The sequence below is a fragment of the Microcaecilia unicolor genome, chromosome 2 (assembly GCF_901765095.1).
Source record: "Microcaecilia unicolor chromosome 2, aMicUni1.1, whole genome shotgun sequence".
Lineage (NCBI taxonomy): Eukaryota > Metazoa > Chordata > Amphibia > Gymnophiona > Siphonopidae > Microcaecilia > Microcaecilia unicolor.
This window is the reverse complement of record NC_044032.1, coordinates 556796752-556817528: the sequence shown is the minus strand read 5'-3', so window position 1 is coordinate 556817528 and position 20777 is coordinate 556796752. Positions and strand designations below refer to the sequence as shown.

The following is a 20777-nucleotide window of genomic DNA, read 5'->3' as shown; positions in this document are numbered from 1 at the left end:
AGGGCCACACATTTAAATGTTACTACTTTTGATATGAGGGGCAATTGGAAGGAGGAAAATAAATAAATTATGTAAGAGGAGAGCATCAGAGAGGAGGGCAGGGAAGAAAATAAAAAGGTGCAAGAGTCGGTAGAGCATCAGAGAGGAGGGCCGTGAGGTGTATCCCAAGTATGGGGCGTCAAAGTGAGAGCCCAAAGCATATCCAAGACATAAATAAGGAAAATAAATGACAAATCTGAAGCATTATTAATTAAAAATATAACATTGTTCCAAAACAAATTATAAATTAAAAGGGTGTGATAACAGCTACTAGGACAAGTACAAATTTAAAATTACAACTGAAAATAGTAGCCAAAAGACCTTTTGCAACGAGAAAGTATAGGTGGAAGTGAGATAAATTTAAAAGTCTTACAGCCGAGGCTGTGGCAAAGTTACTTAGAGAAGCAGTAACCACGGGAGCTTAACGCAGATAACTGTCAGGATTAGTGCAGGACTTTTGGGACTTTTAGCAAAGACAAAATACAAAAGTAGAAGGCTTAGAGCATAGTAACAGTTTCATATATAGTGAGTATGGCAGAAAGGTGCCGAAAGTGGCAGAGACGGGGTCTATGCAGCGAACATTAAACCCGGAAGCATCTAAAGTGGCTGCGGGGAACAGAGACAGAATACAGACCGGGACTTCTCAAGTGGAGAGTTATAATATCATGAAAGTTTCAGACGGGAGTTTCCAATGCAGACGGGCATAGAAATAAGTGTGGTTTATCAAGCCTAAAGCTGTATAACAGGAAGGAAGGGGGGGTTCTGTGGGCTGTCAGTTTTGAAGAGTAGTTTAGAAAACACACAGAATGATTTTAGGATTTCAGGGAACTGCAGTGAATAGGAGCGCAGACAAAAGTAGGAACACAAGATCTACAGGTAGGGATGGAGGGAAACATAACAGGGATCAACTTCAACATACACCGAATAGCCTAAAAAGAACAATCGTTAGACAGACTCACAAAAGGACAAGAACAGAAAAACAAATGTGCCAGCTCAGGGCAGAAGGAGAAAGCGATAAGAGAACAGAGGAAGAAGGCAGAAAAACAGAAGAGTACCAGAGGAAGGGGTTAGAAAAGGAGCGGACTGAATACCAGTTCACCAGGGTATATGCCAGTCCAGTGAAATTAAAGCAGAAGAATAGGGTTAGTAGACATTCATAAGATAACTACACAAAATAGGCAAGTGAAAGCAGAAGTGAAAAGGTGGGGGCTGTCAGTTTTGAGTTGTCAGTTTTGAAGAACAGAGAAACAGGCATAGTGTTTCAAGGAATTTTAGTGGTGCAAACCAGGGTAAAACCACCGGGTCAAAAATGACAATGACAGATGGTCTGCGTAGATGCAGACAAAGAACAGATGACAAATCCAAGTACGGAGAAAGGAGCGGAGAAAGCATAGAGTGCACTGCAGGAGATGCGAAGGTTATAGAGTTCACTGACAGTAATAGAAAAAGTATAACGGAAGAGCAAGTGGCGAGGAGATAACCACAGGAAAAAGTGAAATAAGAACAGAAAGGAGGCGGCGAAGGAACCGCACAAGGGAAAAGAACAAAGGAAGTCAGAAGGGAAAGGAAAACCGAGAATAGAATGGGAAGGGAACAGAAACGCGTCTGAAGCAGGCAGAACATCTGTAGTGAGGCAGAAAGCATACAGAGAATGTAGGGGTATAAAAGAGGAGAGAAGAGAACAGGAAAGAGAAAAAGAGAACGCGCAACCTCTAAGGATCGTTGAGCCAGAATGCTCGCATCAAGACCAATCCAAAGAATTGAGCGTGATATAAACAGTCAGCAAACTCCAAATCGCAGTCGCCTGGATTCGTTGTTATGCACCAATCACACAGCAAGCACACTCTTGCGCACATCACGCAAATCAAAAAAGGTGGACAGGGTAGAAGAAAGAAAAGAGGGTGAGAAAGAACAGAACAGAATATTGAAAGACAGAAACGAAAGTTTGAACGCAAATATTCATCCCCACTGCGTTCAAAAATTAGGGAAAGAAGGACAGTATTGGGGGGCTATTGTGTTAGATCAGCAATCCGGGGTCACCAATGTTTAATTTCTCCTTCCCTTGACCCCTTGTTGACTGTACCACATGGGAGAGTAAACATCTCAAGTTCATCCAAAAGGTTCTTTACAGTTTCCCTCCAATCCCATGGGGGTCTGTTCTGGGAAGGCCTCAGAAGCTGCAGTTCAAACCTGATTCCCATGACCACTGCTTTCTGGCTTTCTGGATCTAGATATATTCTGGGCCATTTATGTTCCCACATATATCCCTGAACTGGGTGTATCCTGGGCCATTTGTGTTCCCACATATATATATCAGATAATAAGGAGAGGGTATATATTTTATAGTATGTAGGAATAAAGACACAGATAGTTTTCAGGAATAGAATCTTATTTATTCTTACCAAGAGAAAGTCTTCAGGTCAATACATACATCTGGGTTCAAATGCACAGAGCTCTGCTGTCGGTCAAGTGTCCAGGAAACTTCTAACTTTTCTGTCTGAATGTTAGCTCTTTTATAGGCATAGATCTCAATAGATGCTTATGGCAGGACCTATTTCTTCATCTTATTGGCCAATATTTCCGGCAGATGTACATTTGTACTTTTTGTCTTGTACAAACTCTTTCCTGTTCTAGTTATTTTGAAACATCTCTCTTCCGCCCCAGGTGTCCATCTGCACCCAACTGTCTTTTTCCGGTAAACATCTCTTGCTTTTGCTATTTCAAAACTTCATATCATATTCGTCACCCTGAACATCTTGACTTTATGAAAGATAATCTATTTTTATATAATCTTATGACCTGTGTGCCATGTTATACAAGCTAGATTTTACAAACCATTTTTATCCATTCTTCTATCATCATATATGCTATATTCAATTTGTAATTTGTTTCAGGTTTTATTAAGACTTCATCATATATAGTCCTGCATTTGCAGGTTCTCAACTGTTATGCCATTACTGGGCTATCAGGCCTAGTCAAGGCTTCTCTGCTGACCAAAGTCCTGTAACCTGGCTTACCACCATTCCAGTGGACACTCAAATTCCAATCCATATTAACAACACCCAGGGTCTGTGGTCCCTCCAGGAAAAGGATCTGCAGATCAACCTCCTGGAGCTCCGAGCGATCTGGAACGCACTGAAGGCTTTCAGAGATCGGCTGTCCTGCCAAATTATCCAAATTCGGACAGACAATCAGGTTGCAATGTATTACGTCAACAAGCAGGGGGGCACCGGATCTCGCCCCCTGTGTCAGGAGGCCGTCGGGATGTGGCGTTGGGCATGTCGGTTCGGCATGCTCCTCCAAGCCACGTACCTGGCAGGCGTAAACAACAGTCTGGCCGACAGACTGAGCAGAGTTATGCAACCGCACGAGTGGTCGCTCCACGCCAGAGTGGTACGCAAGATCTTCCGAGAGTGGGGCACCCCCTCGGTGGACCTTTTCGCCTCTCAGACCAACCACAAGCTGCCTCTGTTCTGTTCCAGACTTCAGGCACACGGCAGGCTAGCGTCGGACGCTTTTCTCCTCCATTGGGGGACCGGCCTCCTGTATGCTTATCCTCCCATACCTTTGGTGGGGAAGACCTTACTGAAGCTCAAGCAAGACCGCGGCACCATGATTCTGATAGCGCCCTTTTGGCCCCGTCAGACCTGGTTCCCTCTTCTTCTGGAGTTGTCCTCCGGGGAACCGTGGAGATTGGAGTGTTTTCCGACTCTCATCTCGCAGAACGACGGAGCGTTGCTGCACCCCAACCTTCAGTCCCTGGCTCTCACGGCCTGGATGTTGAGGGCGTAGACTTCACTGCGTTGGGTCTGTCTGAGGGTGTCTCCCGGGTCTTGCTTGCCTCTAGGAAGGATTCCACTAAAAAGAGTTACTTTTTCAAGTGGAGGAGGTTTGTCGTGTGGTGTGAGAGCAAGGCCCTAGAACCTCGTTCTTGCCCTGCACAGAACCTGCTTGAATACCTTCTGCACTTATCAGAGTCTGGCCTCAAGACCAACTCAGTAAGGAATCACCTTAGTGCGATTAATGCTTACCATTATCGTGTGGAAGGTAAAGCCATCTCTGGAGAGCCTTTAGTCGTTCGATTCATGAGAGGCTTGCTTTTGTCAAAGCCCCCTATCAAGCCTCCTACTGTGTCATGGGATCTCAACGTCATCCTCACCCAGCTGATGAAACCTCCTTTTGAGCCACTGAATACCTGCCATCTGAAGTACTTGACCTGGAAGGTCATTTTCTTGGTGGCAGTTACTTCCGCTCGTAGGGTCAGTGAGCTTCAAGCCCTAGTAGCTCATGCTCCATATACCAAATTTCATCACAACAGAGTAGTGCTCCGTACCCACCCAAAGTTCCTGCCGAAGGTGGTGTCGGAGTTCCATCTTAACCAGTCAATTGTCTTGCCAACATTCTTTCCCAGGCCGCATACCCGCCCTGCTGAACGTCAGTTGCACACATTGGACTGCAAGAGAGCATTGGCCTTCTACTTGGAGCGGACACAGCCCAACAGACAGTCCGCCCAATTGTTTATTTCTTTCGACCCTAACAGGCTAGGGGTCGCTGTCGGGAAACGCACCATCTCCAATTGGCTAGCAGATTGCATTTCCTTCACTTACGCCCAGGCTGGGCTGACTCTTGAGGGTCATGTCACGGCTCATAGTGTCAGAGCCATGGCAGCGTCGGTGGCCCACTTGAAGTCAGCCACTATTGAAGAGATCTGCAAGGCTGCGACGTGGTCATCTGTCCACACATTCACATCTCATTACTGCCTCCAGCAGGATACCCGACGCGACAGTCGGTTCGGGCAGTCGGTGCTGCAGAATCTGTTTGGGGTGTAAATCCAACTCCACCCTCCAGGACCCGAATTTATTCTGGTCAGGCTGCACTCTCAGTTAGTTGTTCTTCGTAGGTCAATTTCTGTTGTACCCTCGCCGTTGCGAGGTTCAATTGACCTGGGTTCTTGTTTTGAGTGAGCCTGAGAGCTAGGGATACCCCAGTCGTGAGAACAAGCAGCCTGCTTGTCCTCGGAGAAAGTGAATGATACATACCTGTAGCAGGTGTTCTCCGAGGACAGCAGGCTGATTGTTCTCACCTACCCTCCCTCCTCCCCTTTGGAGTTGTGTGTTTCATCTTTTGCTAGTCATTCAACTGGCGGGAGCGGTCGCGCACGGGCGGGAAGACGGCCGTGCATGCGCGGTGGGCGTGCCCTGCGTGCCGACCGTCCCGCGAAGCTTTTTTCCGGTTGGTGGGGGCTGCCGCGGACGTCACCCAGTCGTGAGAACAATCAGCCTGCTGTCCTCGGAGAACACCTGCTACAGGTATGTATCATTCACTTTCTTAAAGAATGGAGAGGACGCTACATATATAACAGGCAGAGCCAAGCAAGGCAGCAGCAGGGGCGAGCCTCCAGGCTTAAATGAGATGACGGATCGCACAGAAGGAACTGCTATAAAGCATTTCACGCAGCATGTGCAGCTCTGACAGAATCTGGATGCCCCAGTATGAGAGAGACTTTGCAAGGGCGCCAGGGAAGATGAGTGGTAATAAAGTACAGTTCACAGCATCTAATGTTTTTCTTTCAGTTTAAAGGTTGGGAAACATTTGGGAGTAATACTGTTAAGGGTTGAAGGGGGAGTTATCTGACTTTGTGATTGAGTTAATCTGTGTTTGAGCGAAAGTAATATTTCCTTTCAGTTTCACGTTGTATCTGGGGGGAGGGGAGGGAGCAATTCAGTAACATGGGGATGGTTGAGGGGGGAGATACCTCAATCAAGGAGGACAGGGTGGAAGAAGGGAGGGGAGGAGCTTGGCAGTCACGGAGATGCGCATGGGGGAGTGCTGGGAAGATAGAAAGAATGGATGGCAATGCGCATGGGGAACAGGAGGGAAGAAGGAGAGGGCAGGAGGGGAGGGGGGAAAGGTGGGTGAGTCAGAGGGGGGGAGGGAAAGCTCAGATGAGAAACAAGAAGCATATAAAGCTTAAGGAGTTCCTGTGGCTGCAGAATGAGAAACTGCACCTTAAACGAGGACACAGACAAAGGCAAGGGAGGAAGCAAGGGTCATTAAGGTTCTGGGGTGGCACTGCTGGGATGCTACCCTGGAAAAAAAATAAAGTAATGTATTGTCATACAAGCATGGCTCAGGCGTGGGAAAATGGGTAGTTTGCGGGTAGCAACCCTTAATGTAGACGGTATACACTCTCCCATAAAACGGAAAAAGATCTTGCACTATAGTAAACAAATGAAGGTGGATGTGTTGCTACTGCAGGAGACACATTTGTCATCATCAGAGCATATCAAACTGAAGCAGGGCTGGGTAGGCGAACTCGTCTTTGCCTCTTTTAACAGCAGGCGGAGAGGTGTGGCGATACTTATGCGAAAAGGGATCGACAGCACCTGTCATAGGGTGATCCAAGATCCAGAGGGTAGATTTGTAATTTGGGTAGGGACCTTACAGGGGGAGAAGACGCTGTTATGCTCGGTTTATGCGCCCAACATTTACTCGCACAAGTTTTATCTGCAACTGCTAGCGGCCCTGGCCCCACTGAAGGAATACAAAATGTTCGTAGGGGGAGACTTTAACATAACAGCAGACCCGTTAATTGATTGTAATCCACCCAAGCCACGACCCAAGGGGCAGGGGGTTAGGGGTATAAATTTACTCCAACAGGATCTAGGGTTAGTAGACATTTGGAGAGTCTTGCACCCCGATGAGAAAGATTATACTTTTTACTCACACGTGCACAAATGTAGGGCGAGACTGGACTACATACTGGTAGCGCAGCCACTCTTTGCCCGGAGCCGGGCAGCAGAAATTGAGGCGGAGGTAGTATCGGATCACAGTATGGTTTGGGTAGACTGTAATATCAGTGGGGGAGGGAAAAAAGTCAGTTGGAGAATGAACCCCACTTTATATCAAGAAAGGGAATTTCGAGAATTTCTTCAACAAGAATGGAAGCAATATATAATAGACAACGTATCCTCAGTTGCCAGCCCAATAACGCTGTGGGAAGCAGGAAAAGCCATGATGAGGGGTAAGATCATAGAATACACGGCGAGAACCAGGAAAAAGAGCGATGAGGAACTACTAGAGAAATTGAGGATGCTGCAGGCCGTTCGGATTAAAGTGATGAGGGGCGATGCAAAGCAGCAGGTAGTCTTTAGAGAGCTAAAATGTCAAATTAATAGCATCTTGAATCAAAGAGCGGCAAGGGACATCCTAGTATATAAATACAAACTCCATAGGTGGGGCAACAAGACAGGTAGCCTACTGGCTAACCTAGTTCGAAACAGAGCGGCAAAACAATTGGTAAGCCGCATTAAAACTACAAAGGGGCAAGTAGTCAATAAGGTGGAGGAGATAAAAGAAGCGTTTGTAGATTTTTACAAATCTCTTTATGATAGGGGAAGCAGTGATAGGAAACAGCGGGAGGAATTTTTTCGGAATCTTGATTTACCTTCCCTGACGCAGGAGCAGAGAGTAACTTTGAACATGGGCATTACAGGACCTGAAATTCAAGAAGCAGTAAAAAAGCTTAAATTAGCAAAGGCCCCGGGGCCAGACGGGCTAGGACCCGAATTTTATAAGATCCTGGGAGGGCAGTTGGCAGGGCCTTTTAGTGAATTGTGTGATACGCTGTGTCAGGAAGGACAATTTGTGGGAGATTTAACGCATGCCTCTATAATAGTACTTCCTAAGCCGGGACGCGATAAAGAATTATTGGGCTCATACAGGCCTATATCCCTGCTGAATCAAGATATAAAACTATTTGCTAGTATTATGGCTGCAAGATTAGGTAAGGTTTTGCCATCTCTGGTGCATCCAGACCAGTCTGGCTTCGTACCGGGAAGATACGCCTCTACTAATATATTAAGAGCTTTAAGTGTCATTCAGGCAGAGGGGAATCAATCGGGAGATAAAGTCATCGCCAGTCTAGACGCAGAAAAAGCGTTTGATAAGATTTTATGGGACTACCTTTTTTGGGTGCTGCCGCAATTTGGAATACATGGGGAGTTCTTGCAGGGAGTAAGGGCTTTATACAGGAACCCCACGGCACAAATAATGGTAAATAACGAACTATCCTCCTCATTTGTGTTGCAGAGAGGTACACGACAAGGCTGCCCACTGTCGCCTATGCTATTTGTCTTGGCATTGGAGCCCTTAGCGAGTAAAATCAGGCAGACACGGGAGCTCCAGGGAATTCAAAGAGGGCAGGCAGAATACAAAATTAACCTCTTTGCTGATGATATGTTGATCTTTTTGGGGGAGGCCAATAAGGGGATCCCTATTCTAATTAATCTTATCCAGCAATTTGGCACTTTTTCAGGGTTAAGAATTAACTTTGAGAAATCAGAAGCAATGGCGTTGTCTAGTAACAGTATAAGTAAGAACTGTCCAGATTTCCCCCTAACTTGGACGCGGGGTCCTATGAAGTATTTGGGCGTGTATTTACACTTAGATTTTAAGATCATATACCAGAAAAATGTTAGAGATAAGTTAGAAGCAATTAAGCGCTTATGTGGGCAGTGGAAAGATCTACCAGTGTCACTCATGGGCAGGATCGCACTGGTAAAAATGGTGCTATTCCCAAAGATTTTATATGCCCTGCAAATGGTGCCTTTGTGGGTACATAGTAAGGATGAGGGGGTATACAGGGGAGCAATTTTATCTTTCATTTGGGGAGGCAAAAGAGCTAGGATAAGATATAATAAATTAACGAGGGCAAGAAATGAAGGGGGAGCCAATTTGCCAGATCTCCGGCTTTATAATGTAGCGGCGCTCCTGAGGTGGATACACGAGCTGCACTCGGGACATTTTGTCTTTGCACCGCCAGAAGTGTGGCAGAACGCCATCCAGCATTGCTCAGTGCTTAATGGCTTGCAGGTTAGGAGCACACAGGTTAAGCTTACACCTCTTACGAGACCACTAAAGATGGCATGGGAGTGGTGGCGCCATAGGATAGGAGCTACAGAGGGGCCATCGCCATTCTTAGAACTACAGGACAATCCGGGATTCCCAGCAGGCGTAGGACCTACCCATATTAAGGAATGGGTAAAGAGAGGATGTAGGTATGTAGGGCAAGTAGTGGGGGAGGGGGGAGCCCAGATTCTCTCCTTTGCAGAATGTCAGGAACGTTGGCACATCCCACAGAAGTTGTTTTTCTCATATTTACAAATTAGACATTATGTATTCACGCTGCGAGGCAAAGCAGATAAGCTTCCAACATTTACGGCACTAGATGTGGTGTTTAAACAAGTACCGCCGGGGTGCAACAAACTCTCACATTGGTATTACTTGGGGAAAACTTGGAGGCCAGCAGTAATGGTTGATACATTGGCAGGACAGTGGAGTAAAATGGTAGACATGGAAGTCTCGAACAAAGAGTTACAGAACTGCTTCGAGCTAGCCTACAAAATAACGCCCAATGTGAGCTGTCATGAAACTCAATTTAAAATACTACATCAGGCATATATTACGAGGAGCAGGGGCAAAACAATGAGATTGTGGGACTCTGAAGACTGCGAAAAGTGTGTGAACCAAAAGGGTACCTTAGCACACCACTTTGTGGAATGTGGGCAATTACAGGGTTTTTGGAACGGAGTGCTGAAGCACTTGGAAGAAGTGATAGAGCAACCCATAGAATGGAGCTACAGGATCTTACTAATGGGCTCAGAGACGGACTTGCGCACACAAGGGTTAAATTTGTACCATTCTAGGTTTGTTCTCCTAGCACTAGTGCTGGCTAAAAAAGTTATATTACAATACTGGAGAGACAAGAATCCTCCCCCTCTGAATAAGTGGTACACAAGTATGAAACAGATGGCGGGATGGGAGGGGGGAGGTCAGTTTGAATATGAATGGAGCAGACCGCCACCAAGCCGACGCCTATGGCAAAGGAGTTATCAGTGCTTAACACAGCTTCCCAACAGGGAGACATAAGTGGCGAGGGGGGCACAGGGAGAGCGCCACAAAGGGCCTGCAGTCACACGAATGGGAAGGGGATAGGGGAGGAGGGACAGGGGGGAAGGGAGGGGGGATAATGAGAAAATTAAGAGAACGGACATGAACGAATGGATGTGTATGGATAGAAGCACATGAAGAGGGTAACGTATCGCACCAGTCATGGGGACATAGCCCAGATAGGTCTGGGGTATTAAGGATTGTTAGATGGCTGATAGGTGCTTAGGAGTTCACGTTCAATGTTAAATACTCTGTACTACTACTACTACTACTACTACTTAACATTTCTAGAGCGCTACTAGGGTTACGCAGCGCTGTACAATTTAACAAAGAGAGACTACATATGTTATATGTTATGTATAGTTTTGGTAATGTACTTGGAAATCTAGTTGATGTACACTCTACGTTGGCAGTGTGCCTTTGAGCGGAAAAATGGTTGTAAGATGGAAGTCTGTTACTCTTATTAATAAAAACATTAAAAAAAAAATAGGTATGTCAGTTAAGTCAAGCTGTTCCATACTCACGGCCTCGGTCACCTCTAGAATTGATGCTGCTGGAAGCACTGGAGAGCCTCCTCCTGCCACTTAGTCAGCTGGTCCCACTTGGACTGGCTCAGGATCTGGAACTGGAGAGGTGATCTCTGCTGCTTCTGCTTGTTGTGCCACCCTGGCCTCACTACAGGTCACCATAGTGGAAATGTTGACTCCGCTATCATTGCACCCATGTTGGTTCCACACAGCATTGGTACCGGCATGGTTTTCATTATGCCTACTTCTCTGAATCCAGTCTTGGTACCCTAATCCAGGAATACTCGAACAATGTGTACAGTCTCTCTGGATCCATTAGCTAGCACTACCTCTGCAGTGTGCCCTGTTAGAATAACTTCTTCTGGCACTAGCTCTGGTCGTAACAAAGTCATGCTAGAGCCGGTATCTACAAGCCCAGCCACCTGGATCTGATTCACAGTTAAGTGCTGTAGTGTTGTGGAAATCCATCTGCTTCCTTGCTTGATGAATGACCAGTAACTTGTTGTGCTGCGGCAACTTTGTGGGTCTCCTTCTTGGGACTGAAGCCACCCACGAAAGCCGCCAGCCTTGGTGCATGAACTGGAATGCTCTTTAGTGCAGGCTTGGGATTATCTGGCCAGTCTGCTTTAAAATGTCCTGTGTGCCCACACTGGTAACAAGGATGTTCATACCTGAAGTCTTGAGGTTTTTGGGGAACACTGGAGGATTTGCTGACAGTCTCCGAGGTTGCAGGGATATTTGGCTTAGGGCCCTGGCTGCCCTTAGATACTGGCTGCTGCAGATAAGGACGGCTTCTCTTTGCCAACCAGGGACGGTTAGCCATGAAGATGTCAGCCAACTCAACCGCCTTCTGTGGAGTATGGGGCTGGTGAACATGTTCCTTCACCTCTGTACGACAACACTGAAGAAACTGCTCTAGGACCATCAGGTTTTTGCAGTCCTCCAGGGTTTTAACATCATTTCCACTGAACCCCCGCTGATGCTGGTATCTTAGCTGAATCACAGAATCGCTGTGAGTATCATCCACCACTTTTTGCAAAGTGTGGAACTTTAGTCTATAGGTCTTGGGGTTAATGGCATAATGGTTCAACAAGGCTTTGCGCATCTCCTCAAACTGGAAACATGTCTCCATGGACAGTCCTTGGAATGCCTCAAGTGCTCTACCATTGAGCTTTCCTCCCAGATAGCACACCCAGGGGCAGATGCACTAAAGCTAAATGAGCCTTTAATGACTCTCCAACGAGGAAAATTTGATCCGTTGCATGCATCAAAGGGCTTTTACCGAGGAAGCCAGCAGCTAACGAAAACGGAATGGAGATGAGCAATTAGTGTGAAAACCCCATTGAAACGACATGCACTAACCTTTTCCGATTGCCTTTACGCAGGAAAAAGGCAGGAAATCTAACGAGAGGTCTGGACCTCTCGTTAGGACAGCTCTGTGCCAGGAAAAAGTGTAAAGTTAAAAAACAAACAAACTTTGAGCCAATCCCAGCGCATTAGCAGAGCTAAAAGCGCTGTGATTGGTCCAAAGGACCTCAGAAAACTCATCAAATAAAAAAATAAAAAAAGGGTCAGGAGGGGGCAAGGGCGCTCGTCCGAGGCGTCCTGTACGGACGGCCTTGCCCCCCCCCCCCCGCTGCTCCCCACTTTCCGCCGCTCCCCCCATCCCGAAAAGCAAAATTCAAGCAGCCCTGCCCCCCTCCCTTCCTCACTACTCTCTCACCTCAGCTCCGCCTCCCGACATCCTCCGTCCTGTGCCCGCCCCCTTTTGGGGTCGTCGCCGCCATTCCCCTCCTCCATCGGGCCCCCCTCCCTCTTACCGGGCCCGTGCAGCGCCTCTCTCCTACGTAGGTTACTGACGTCAGACAGGGGCGGGCCCAGCAGGAGAAAGACGCGCCATCGAAGCTGGGCGAAGGCAGGCATCAGCTGTCTTCTTGCCCGTGCAGCGCCTTCGGACAGAGGAGAGAGGCGCTGCACGGGCCCGGTAAGAGGGAGGGGGGCCCGATGGAGGAGGGGAATGGCGGCGACGACCCCAAAGGGGGCGGGGCACAGGACGGAGGATGTCGGGAGGCGGAGCTGAGGTGAGAGAGTAGTGAGGAAGGGAGGGGGGCAGGGGCTGCTTGAATTTTGCTTTTTCGGGGTGGGGGGAGCGGCGGAAAGTGGGGAGCAGCGGGGGGGGGGGGGGGGGCAAGGCCGTCCGTACAGGATGCTCCTGATGAGCGCCCTTGCCCCCTCCCGACCCTTTTTTTTTATTTTTGTTTTGATTTGGGAGCCATGTGCTTTGATTTGACTGTGTTTTGACTGTTGTGGCATGCGCAGAGCAGCTAACATAACGCTTGGCTGCTCTGCGCATGATTTGGGGGCCGATTAACGATGTGTATTGTGATTCTTTGATACATTGTACGTTTCTATACCGATCTGAGCATGTGTGACTTTTTTTTTTTGGTGCATTCTTCGTTTTTTTAAAAATCGTTAGGGCCTTTAACGATTTTGATTTTTTTACGTTTGCTTGATGCATCTACCCCTCAGTCTTTCTGAGGAATCTCACTGAAGTGGCAAATTTTTTCAAAGGCAGTGAGATATCCATCTCCTGATTGATTTGTGGAAGCTATTTATTCTTTACCCATTTGAGCACACGCGAGCAGCCTATTTTGAACATAAGAAGCAAATGCAGCAGCTGCTAGACGCAAGAGCACTTTACAGTGTTAAATTATATAAATACTGCCTGCATCAGTGGGGCAACAAGACGGGAAAGCTTCTTGCCTCTTTAGTGAAACAGAGATCAGCAAAAAGTTACAGCAGTAAAATTAGAGACTCTACTGGGGCCTCTCACACCAACATAGCTGAAATACAGCGGGAATTTGTTTGTTTTTACTCCACTCTTTATAGTAAAGGATCTTTCTCCACTGCAGGCTGTGCGGAATTTTTCGCCAACTTAGACTTGCCCTCTTTGATTCCAGAACAGGTGGCTCATCTCAATGCGCCTTTGCAGGGGCGAGAAGTGCAGAAGGTTATCAAACAGTTGAAGCTGGCTAAGGCGCCAGGTCTGGGTGGCCTGGGCAATGAGTTTTACAAAATCTTTCAAGACCTCTTAGTTCCTTCCTTTGTCTTTATGTGTGATGCCCTACGAGACTCCGAGTTTATGGGTCCCTCCTTGAACCACGTTTACATCACTGTTCTTCCAAAGCCGGGGAAGGACTCTGAGTTGGTGGGTTCCTACTAGCCAATCTCATTGCTTAATCAGAACGTTAAGATCATTGCAGCAGTGCTGGCGTCTAGGCTAAATGAGTTCCTTCCCCTGCTGGTTCATCGGGACCAGGTAGGTTTAGTTCCTGGTAGATTTGCCTCAGCTAACATCTTAAAGATGAGCCGCATTCTGTTCGAGGGGAGTCAACGCTCAGGGGACGCAATCTTAACAAGTCTAGATGCAGAGAAAGCCTTTGATAAAGTAGTATGGATTATCTGTTTTGGGTACTGCATCGTTTTGGCATTTGGGGCACATTTTTGGATTGGATAAGGGTCCTTTATAGTAATCCCACAGCCCAAATCATTATCAATGATACTCTTACTAAGATGATTTCACTGGGCGGAGGGACCAGACAGGGCTGTCCTTTATCCCCCCTCTTATTCACTTTCACATTAGAGCCTCTCACTGCGCGGATACATCAAGATCCGGCTTTGCAGGGTGTTACAGCAGGAGGGTGTGTAAATTGTATCAATTTATTTGCAGATTATATGCTTTTATTGCTCGATAATTTGCCTTCCAGTTTGCCACAGGTAATGACCATTATTCGAGACTTTGGGTCATTCTAAGGTCTTAGTATAAACTTTGGGAAATCAGAGGTCTTACCTATAACCGGCCCCTGCACCTGTGCTACCTTACCCAACTTTCCAATATCCAGGGCTAGTGTGGGCATTAAGTATCTTGGAGTGTACCTCAGCGCGAACCATACCTGGGTCTATATGAAAAATGTTACTGAGAGACTGGAGGTAATAAAACAGCTCTGTGTCCAATGGAAAGATGTCCCGGTGAATTTCTTAGGCCGAGTAGTATTAGTTAAATGGTTATTTTACCTAGGCTGTTGTACCCCTTGTAGATGATCCCGCTCTGGGTAAATAGGCAGAAAGACAACATGTTCTGTAGCATAATCGGCTCTTTTATCTGGCACACCAGGCGACCCAGAATATCTTTTGCTAAACTGGCCCACAATAGGATTCAAGGGGGGGTCTGACAACCCGACCTGTGGGCCTACAATTTCACCGTGCTCCTTCGTTGGATTCATGAGATTTATTCTGGAAGTGGTTTTTACACTCCTGCTGATTGCTGGAGTAGCTGGTGTGTACCATATGATCCTTTCACAGTCCTGGAATCTCAGTGCCCAGGAGTTTGGGAGTAATGTCGAGGAATCAACTTTTCAGTGTTCTAAAGAAGCTTGGACGTGGTGGAGAAGCTGCAGAGGGGTGGCGGGGAGGATGAGCCCTTTTTTGACCCTAGTGGGTAACCCAGACTTTCCTGCTGGTTTGGATACCACAGCCTTTTAGCAGTGGAAATGAGGAGGGTGTCGATATTTGGGGCATTTAAGGCAGCTAGGGGGCAAAAGTTTTCCATTTTTTGACTAAGTCAAGCGTGCGTGGAATGTCCCCAATTCTTCTTTTATTGCCTATCTCCAGTTGAGAGACTAAATTCTCATGTTTGAATACCGCCATAAAGTTCAGGCAGTCTTCCTACAATTAGATCAAGGTTTTTTTGAGTCTCTCTCCTAATCTAAATAGACTATCCCAATGGTATCAGCTAATCCGGGATACTAGGAAAGCTCCCTTTTTAATGCAACTAGTCAGGGAGTAGAGCAAAGATTTAGTGGAGGATGTTTCGGAGGCTCAGTTGGGGGCTGCATTTGAGTATCTTCATTCAGTGACCCCCAATTCAGCATTATAGGATATTCAATGCAGAGTTCTGCATAGGGTGCACATCACTAAACAGAAGGGTAAAGCCATGGGTCTATGATGGTGATTTATGTGTGAAATGCAAAGCGTTCCCAGGCTGTTTCTTGCATTCATTTATGGAATGCCCCACCCTGTCTACCTTTTGGTCCCAGGATCTAGGAGTCATTGAGGCCACTTTGCAGTGTGCAGTAGATTGGTCGTATTTGGTGGTGTTGATGGGGAGTAAAGCCTCCTTGCGGGGGAGGGGCTTTGAAGACGCACAGTGCAAATGTATTCTAGTAGCCACCCTTCCCATTAAAAGCATTTTGCAGTTCTGGGTTGACACTTCACCTCCATCTCTTGCTACCCGGCACAACTTTATGCGTGAAATGGCAAATTGGTTGCTTACCTCGCTTAAATTTTCATTCTCTCCGGGGCATCGTCAATATCGTGATTTGTGGAACAGGTATACCTCCTTATATACAGTAGTGGACAATGATGGGGATGCTGCTGGGCAGATTTCTATGGTCTGTGACCAGCTGAGGCTCTATAGCAATATATACTCCCATATAATGACATGAGATTAAAAGATTGTATTTATTCATAGTATTATAGTGTCGGGTCTTTATATAATTAGTGATCTGAAAATGACAAAGAAAATTATGATCAATTATACATATTCACATCATACTTTTATGCGATGCGCTATCTTGTTGGGTAGACTGAATGGACTGTACAGGTCTTTATCTTCTGTCATCTACTATGTTACTATTATACTGGTGCAGCTGCTTGAACCCTCATTCAAACTTCTGGAGCAAGCCACTGTTAAGCATCTGACATAGAAGACCTTATTTCTCATTCCTGTAGCATAGCCAGGAAGGTTAGTGAACTGCATTTCCTAGTCTGCTACCCACCATGTACTCAGTTCATATACAACAAGGTTATTCTACACACACTCTCTAAAGTTCATCTGAAAATAGTTTCGGAATTCCATATCAATCAGTCCATAGTCCTTCCAACCTACTTCCTAAGCCATGCTCCAGTCAAGCAGAATTAATTCTTCATGCACTTGATTCGACAAGCTCTGCTGTACTAACTTAAAGAAACTGCTACAGTGTGTCAGAGTTCCCATCTCTTTTTTTATGTTCAATCCAAGCAATCCAGGTATACCCTATCTTGGTGGGTCTCACACTACATCAATTTTTGCTATTCCAAAGCTAGTCTACCTTATTTGGGCACAGTCACAGCCCACTGTCTCTGGGCCAAGGCAACCTCTACAGTTAACCTTTCTCTGTGTTCATTGCAGAAATTTGCAGAGCAGCCACTTGTTCTTTAGTTCATACCTTTACTAGACACTATTGCCTAAACACCTCCTCACAACAGGATAATGCCTTTTGGGCAGTCAGTGCTTAAAAACCTTTTTGCTCCGTGAGGCACTGCACCACACTCTTGCTTAATCGGGTCACCAAGGGAACACTGCTTATTAAGGTAACCCTCATTTCTGGAGCCCCCAGCAAGTGTACCTGCATTTCCCCTGCTGGTCAACAGAGAAAACATAGTTACTTACCTGTAACAGATGTTTTATGTAGACAGCAGGGGGAATGCAGCCACACTTTTCCTGCCCACCATCTTCCCTGTCCCAAGTTGAGTAAAATGCTAAGATATTGACTGAAGAGAGAGAGGCAATGCTATAGCAGTGCAAGAATACCTGTAATGCTCTGGGGCCCTTAAAAGAGGGTTCCCTGTAGCGGAGAGCACCACACACAGGATCTGGCTGGAGGACTTCACCATCAAGTGTGGCTGCATTCTTCCATCTCTAGAGAATCCCCATTGCAGGTAAGCAACTGTGCTATCTATTTCAAAGGCTTAAAACAATGCATCAGATGTATTTTATATGAATACTAATAATGTCTATACTTTAAATACAGAATGCAGAGCAAGTAAAATGTAGGTAATAGCAAATCTAAATATGTGTTTTTCATAGAATTCAATAGTTAATACCTTAATTCAATAGTTAATAGTCCTTCACTAATGTTAAAATAATCATTTAAACTTTTTTTTTCCAGATTTTCTCAAGGCCAGCAACTTGTAACCAAATTAGTGACTGCTCCTGTGGCATGTGGTGCGGTCATGGTACCAAGTACTATGCTCATGGGTCAGGTGATGACAGCTTACCCAACTTTTTCAACACAGCAACAGCAGCAGCCTTCTGAGACATTGTCCATTACGCAGCAGCAGCAGCAGAATCCGCAAGAGCAGCAGCCCCTTCGAGCACAGCTGACCCAACAATCCCAACAGTTCCTACAGGTAATGCAACTTGCTTTATGACTGCACTTTGTGAAAACTAATACATGGACTGAAGACACTAGCAACAGGATTGCATTCAAAGAATATTCTTTGTGGATATGGTGCACTACTGTGATGTTGGGTTGTTTTTTATCCCCCTCGAGAGTTTACCATCACTTGTCTTCTATATTTCTTCTCTATCCAATCTCTCATACTGCTAGAGTGGTACATTTGAATGCTACACATTACTAAAGGCTTATATTCTCAGTCTTTGTTGATTAAATTGTGGAAGATTTCTGCTTACAATTTTATTAATCAAAGTACAAGTACAAATCAGCATAACATCGAAGCAGTATGTAAAAAACAAACCACAGTGCAAAAATACCAAGGACAATTAGCCCTGCCATCCACCCTCCCAGCCCCCCCCCCCCCCCCCAACCCAAGAAAAAGGTTTTGTTGCACCCAGAGTCCCACAACTATCAATCTTCAGAAAGTAAGACCAGAGTTCATAGCTGGGGCGTAGCATCCGTTGCTGTAGGTTGCACTTCTCTGTAGGAGCAAAACAAGCACTATATACACAGCACTTTATATGTACATCTGCACCATGTTTCCAAGCACTATATAAATTCCATATCTCATGAAAGACTCATGTAGCTGTTAACTTTGTCATCTGGTAAACATAATCCAGCTTAATCAACACCACAGTTATTGATGGAAGAGTTCACAGTTTCCAAGCCACCGCCAAGACCAGCTTAGCACCTACAAATATATGTGTAGCCAATTTATGATGATCTTTTTTCACCACAACCGGTTTAAAGTGAAGCACAAAATGTTCTGCCTTAGCAGAAAATGTGACTTGGGAGTATATGCTGGACAAGCTGTAAAGTTGCTAGCCACTATTGTTGCGCCTTGGGGCAAGTCCACCAGATGTGGTACATATCTCCCTGAGTACCACAATTTTGTCAGCATATGCCTATACCAGTGCCAAACATTGTGACCAGGTGCTGCAGAGTATAATACCAACAACACAGGATATTATAGCCACTCTGCATTAGATTACTGGCTATAGAGACTTTAAGCAAATTTTGAACATTTAGTCCATTGTCTGGGCTCCTATGTAGTCCCCAAATCTCGCTCCCACTTAGCAGTATAATGCGATATCGGTGAGTCAAAAGATAACAATGTACTATATAGATGAGAGATGCAGCCTCGTCCACTAACACCCCCCCCCCCCCCCCCCCCCCCCAAAACACACACACAGCCCAATCTAAAAGTTTCTGCCAGATCTAATTCCCCTTGGGCCCTAAGGTGGATATAATCTCTAATTTGTCTATACTGGTGAGAGAATCTCATACCCCTCCTGAAGGTCCGGAAAAAGACAAAATCTTCCCAAATCTGGCCCAAAATTGAAGCCCCTGCTCCCAAAGCCATAATCTTGATTTGTGGGCCAAAGACAAAAAATAATGTCAGGAAAATATTTATTCCTCAGCGTATGCCAAATTTGTAGAGGAGCCTTACGAATCACCTCCCGTAACTCTCATCCTTCGAAGCCATACAGTTGTCCAGAATGGCCTAGGAGCTAGCCATCCCTGCTCTATGCCCACCCAGGATTTTAAAGAATTAGAAAACTAATCAGTCAAGATACGAAGGTGAGCTGCTTGGTAGTAAATAAAAAAGCATGGGACTCCCATACCCCCTCGCAGTCTAGGCTGATATAGCATAGCATGTTTGACTTTGGGTCAACACTTTTTCTACATAAAAGAGAAAGCTTTGTGCTGTAGTTTAACAAAAACTGGACAAGGAATGGGAAGTGGCAAGACCATAAATCATCTTAAGGGCAACTATTTGTCCACTCCTTGGAAGACTAAGACCTTCCCATCACTCTAAATCATCAGATAACTCTCTAAGTGTGGATGGAAAATTAGCTGTGTAGTGATGCTCCAGGGTCCTTTTCATGTTAATATCCAAATAACATATATAATGAGGCATCTATCTAAATGGAAAATGATGTTGTAAGGGAGCAACTAGTTGGGGATCTATAATAATATTCAAAATTTCAGACTTAGTCATATTTATCCTGAAGCCCCAACACCTGACTATAGTCCCTTAATACCCTGGTAACCCCAGTGAAGGAGGTGTGTGGGTCTGTCAGGGTCAAAAGAACATTGTCTGCAAAAAGCATAACCTTATGCTCCACTTGCAGTGAATGCCTCTAATATCAGGGATTACTCAAATAGCCCAAGCCATTGGTTTGATTGTAAGGGCAAAGAGAAGGGGTGATAAAAGCACATCCCTGCCTAGTGCACCTATATAATGGAAATGTGTGAGAATGGGATCCAATTTAATTTTATACCGGCCTGTGGTTGTGCATATAGGGTTTCTTTTATAAAGCTGCGCTAGCGATTCTCAGTTGCATAATAGACCAGTAAGCAATGAGACGCGAGATGCACTGCTATCAGAGAAATAGCTTAGCATTGAGGCATAAGAAGTGGCTCCTGACGAAGCAATTAAAAGTGAAATGGGGACGCTCCGTAGAGCATGATTTGAAAAGCTACGTTGCATTTTTAATTTTTATGCGGTCTTCATAATATTGCAACTAACTCGCCTGTTTACAAAGCTGCGCTGCCGGTGTCAGTGAAGGATTTTATGACTCATGATGGTATTATCCGCTTGCTGTAATATTTAAAGCAGCGGTATCTCTGAAGTCTTTTCCTCCTCCTATTAAAATTTCAGTGGTGAAGAGGGGACTTGGCCTTTTTGTTTGGAGTAGTTTGACAAAAATTAAACTGAACTCCCAAAAAACCAGACTCAGCATGCAGTGCAACACCAGAGAAAGAGAAGCAGTGATGTATGTCCCCCTGCACTGTGCAAAACAAAGACAGCAGATATAAATTTCAAAAACAGACATATTCCAATCACTACATTACCAATTAAAAATACAAATAAAAAAAATGTAAAATATGAAACTTGCTTCTCACAGGTCTCCCACTAAGCCATCTCTCTCCTCTTCCGCCAGTGTCGCTGTAATCGTATTAGCCCTCTCCTCATCAC

At 45.6% G+C, this 20777-nt stretch overlaps 1 protein-coding gene across 1 annotated transcript in view; it reads left to right on the top strand.

The window, feature by feature from the left end:
- The window catches only part of CLOCK (clock circadian regulator), a 250497-nt gene that overhangs the window by 222144 nt on the left and 7576 nt on the right, over positions 1-20777 (top strand). The window contains 1 exon segment of the mRNA XM_030192205.1: positions 17507-17747. Coding sequence (XP_030048065.1) covers positions 17507-17747 — 241 coding nt within the window.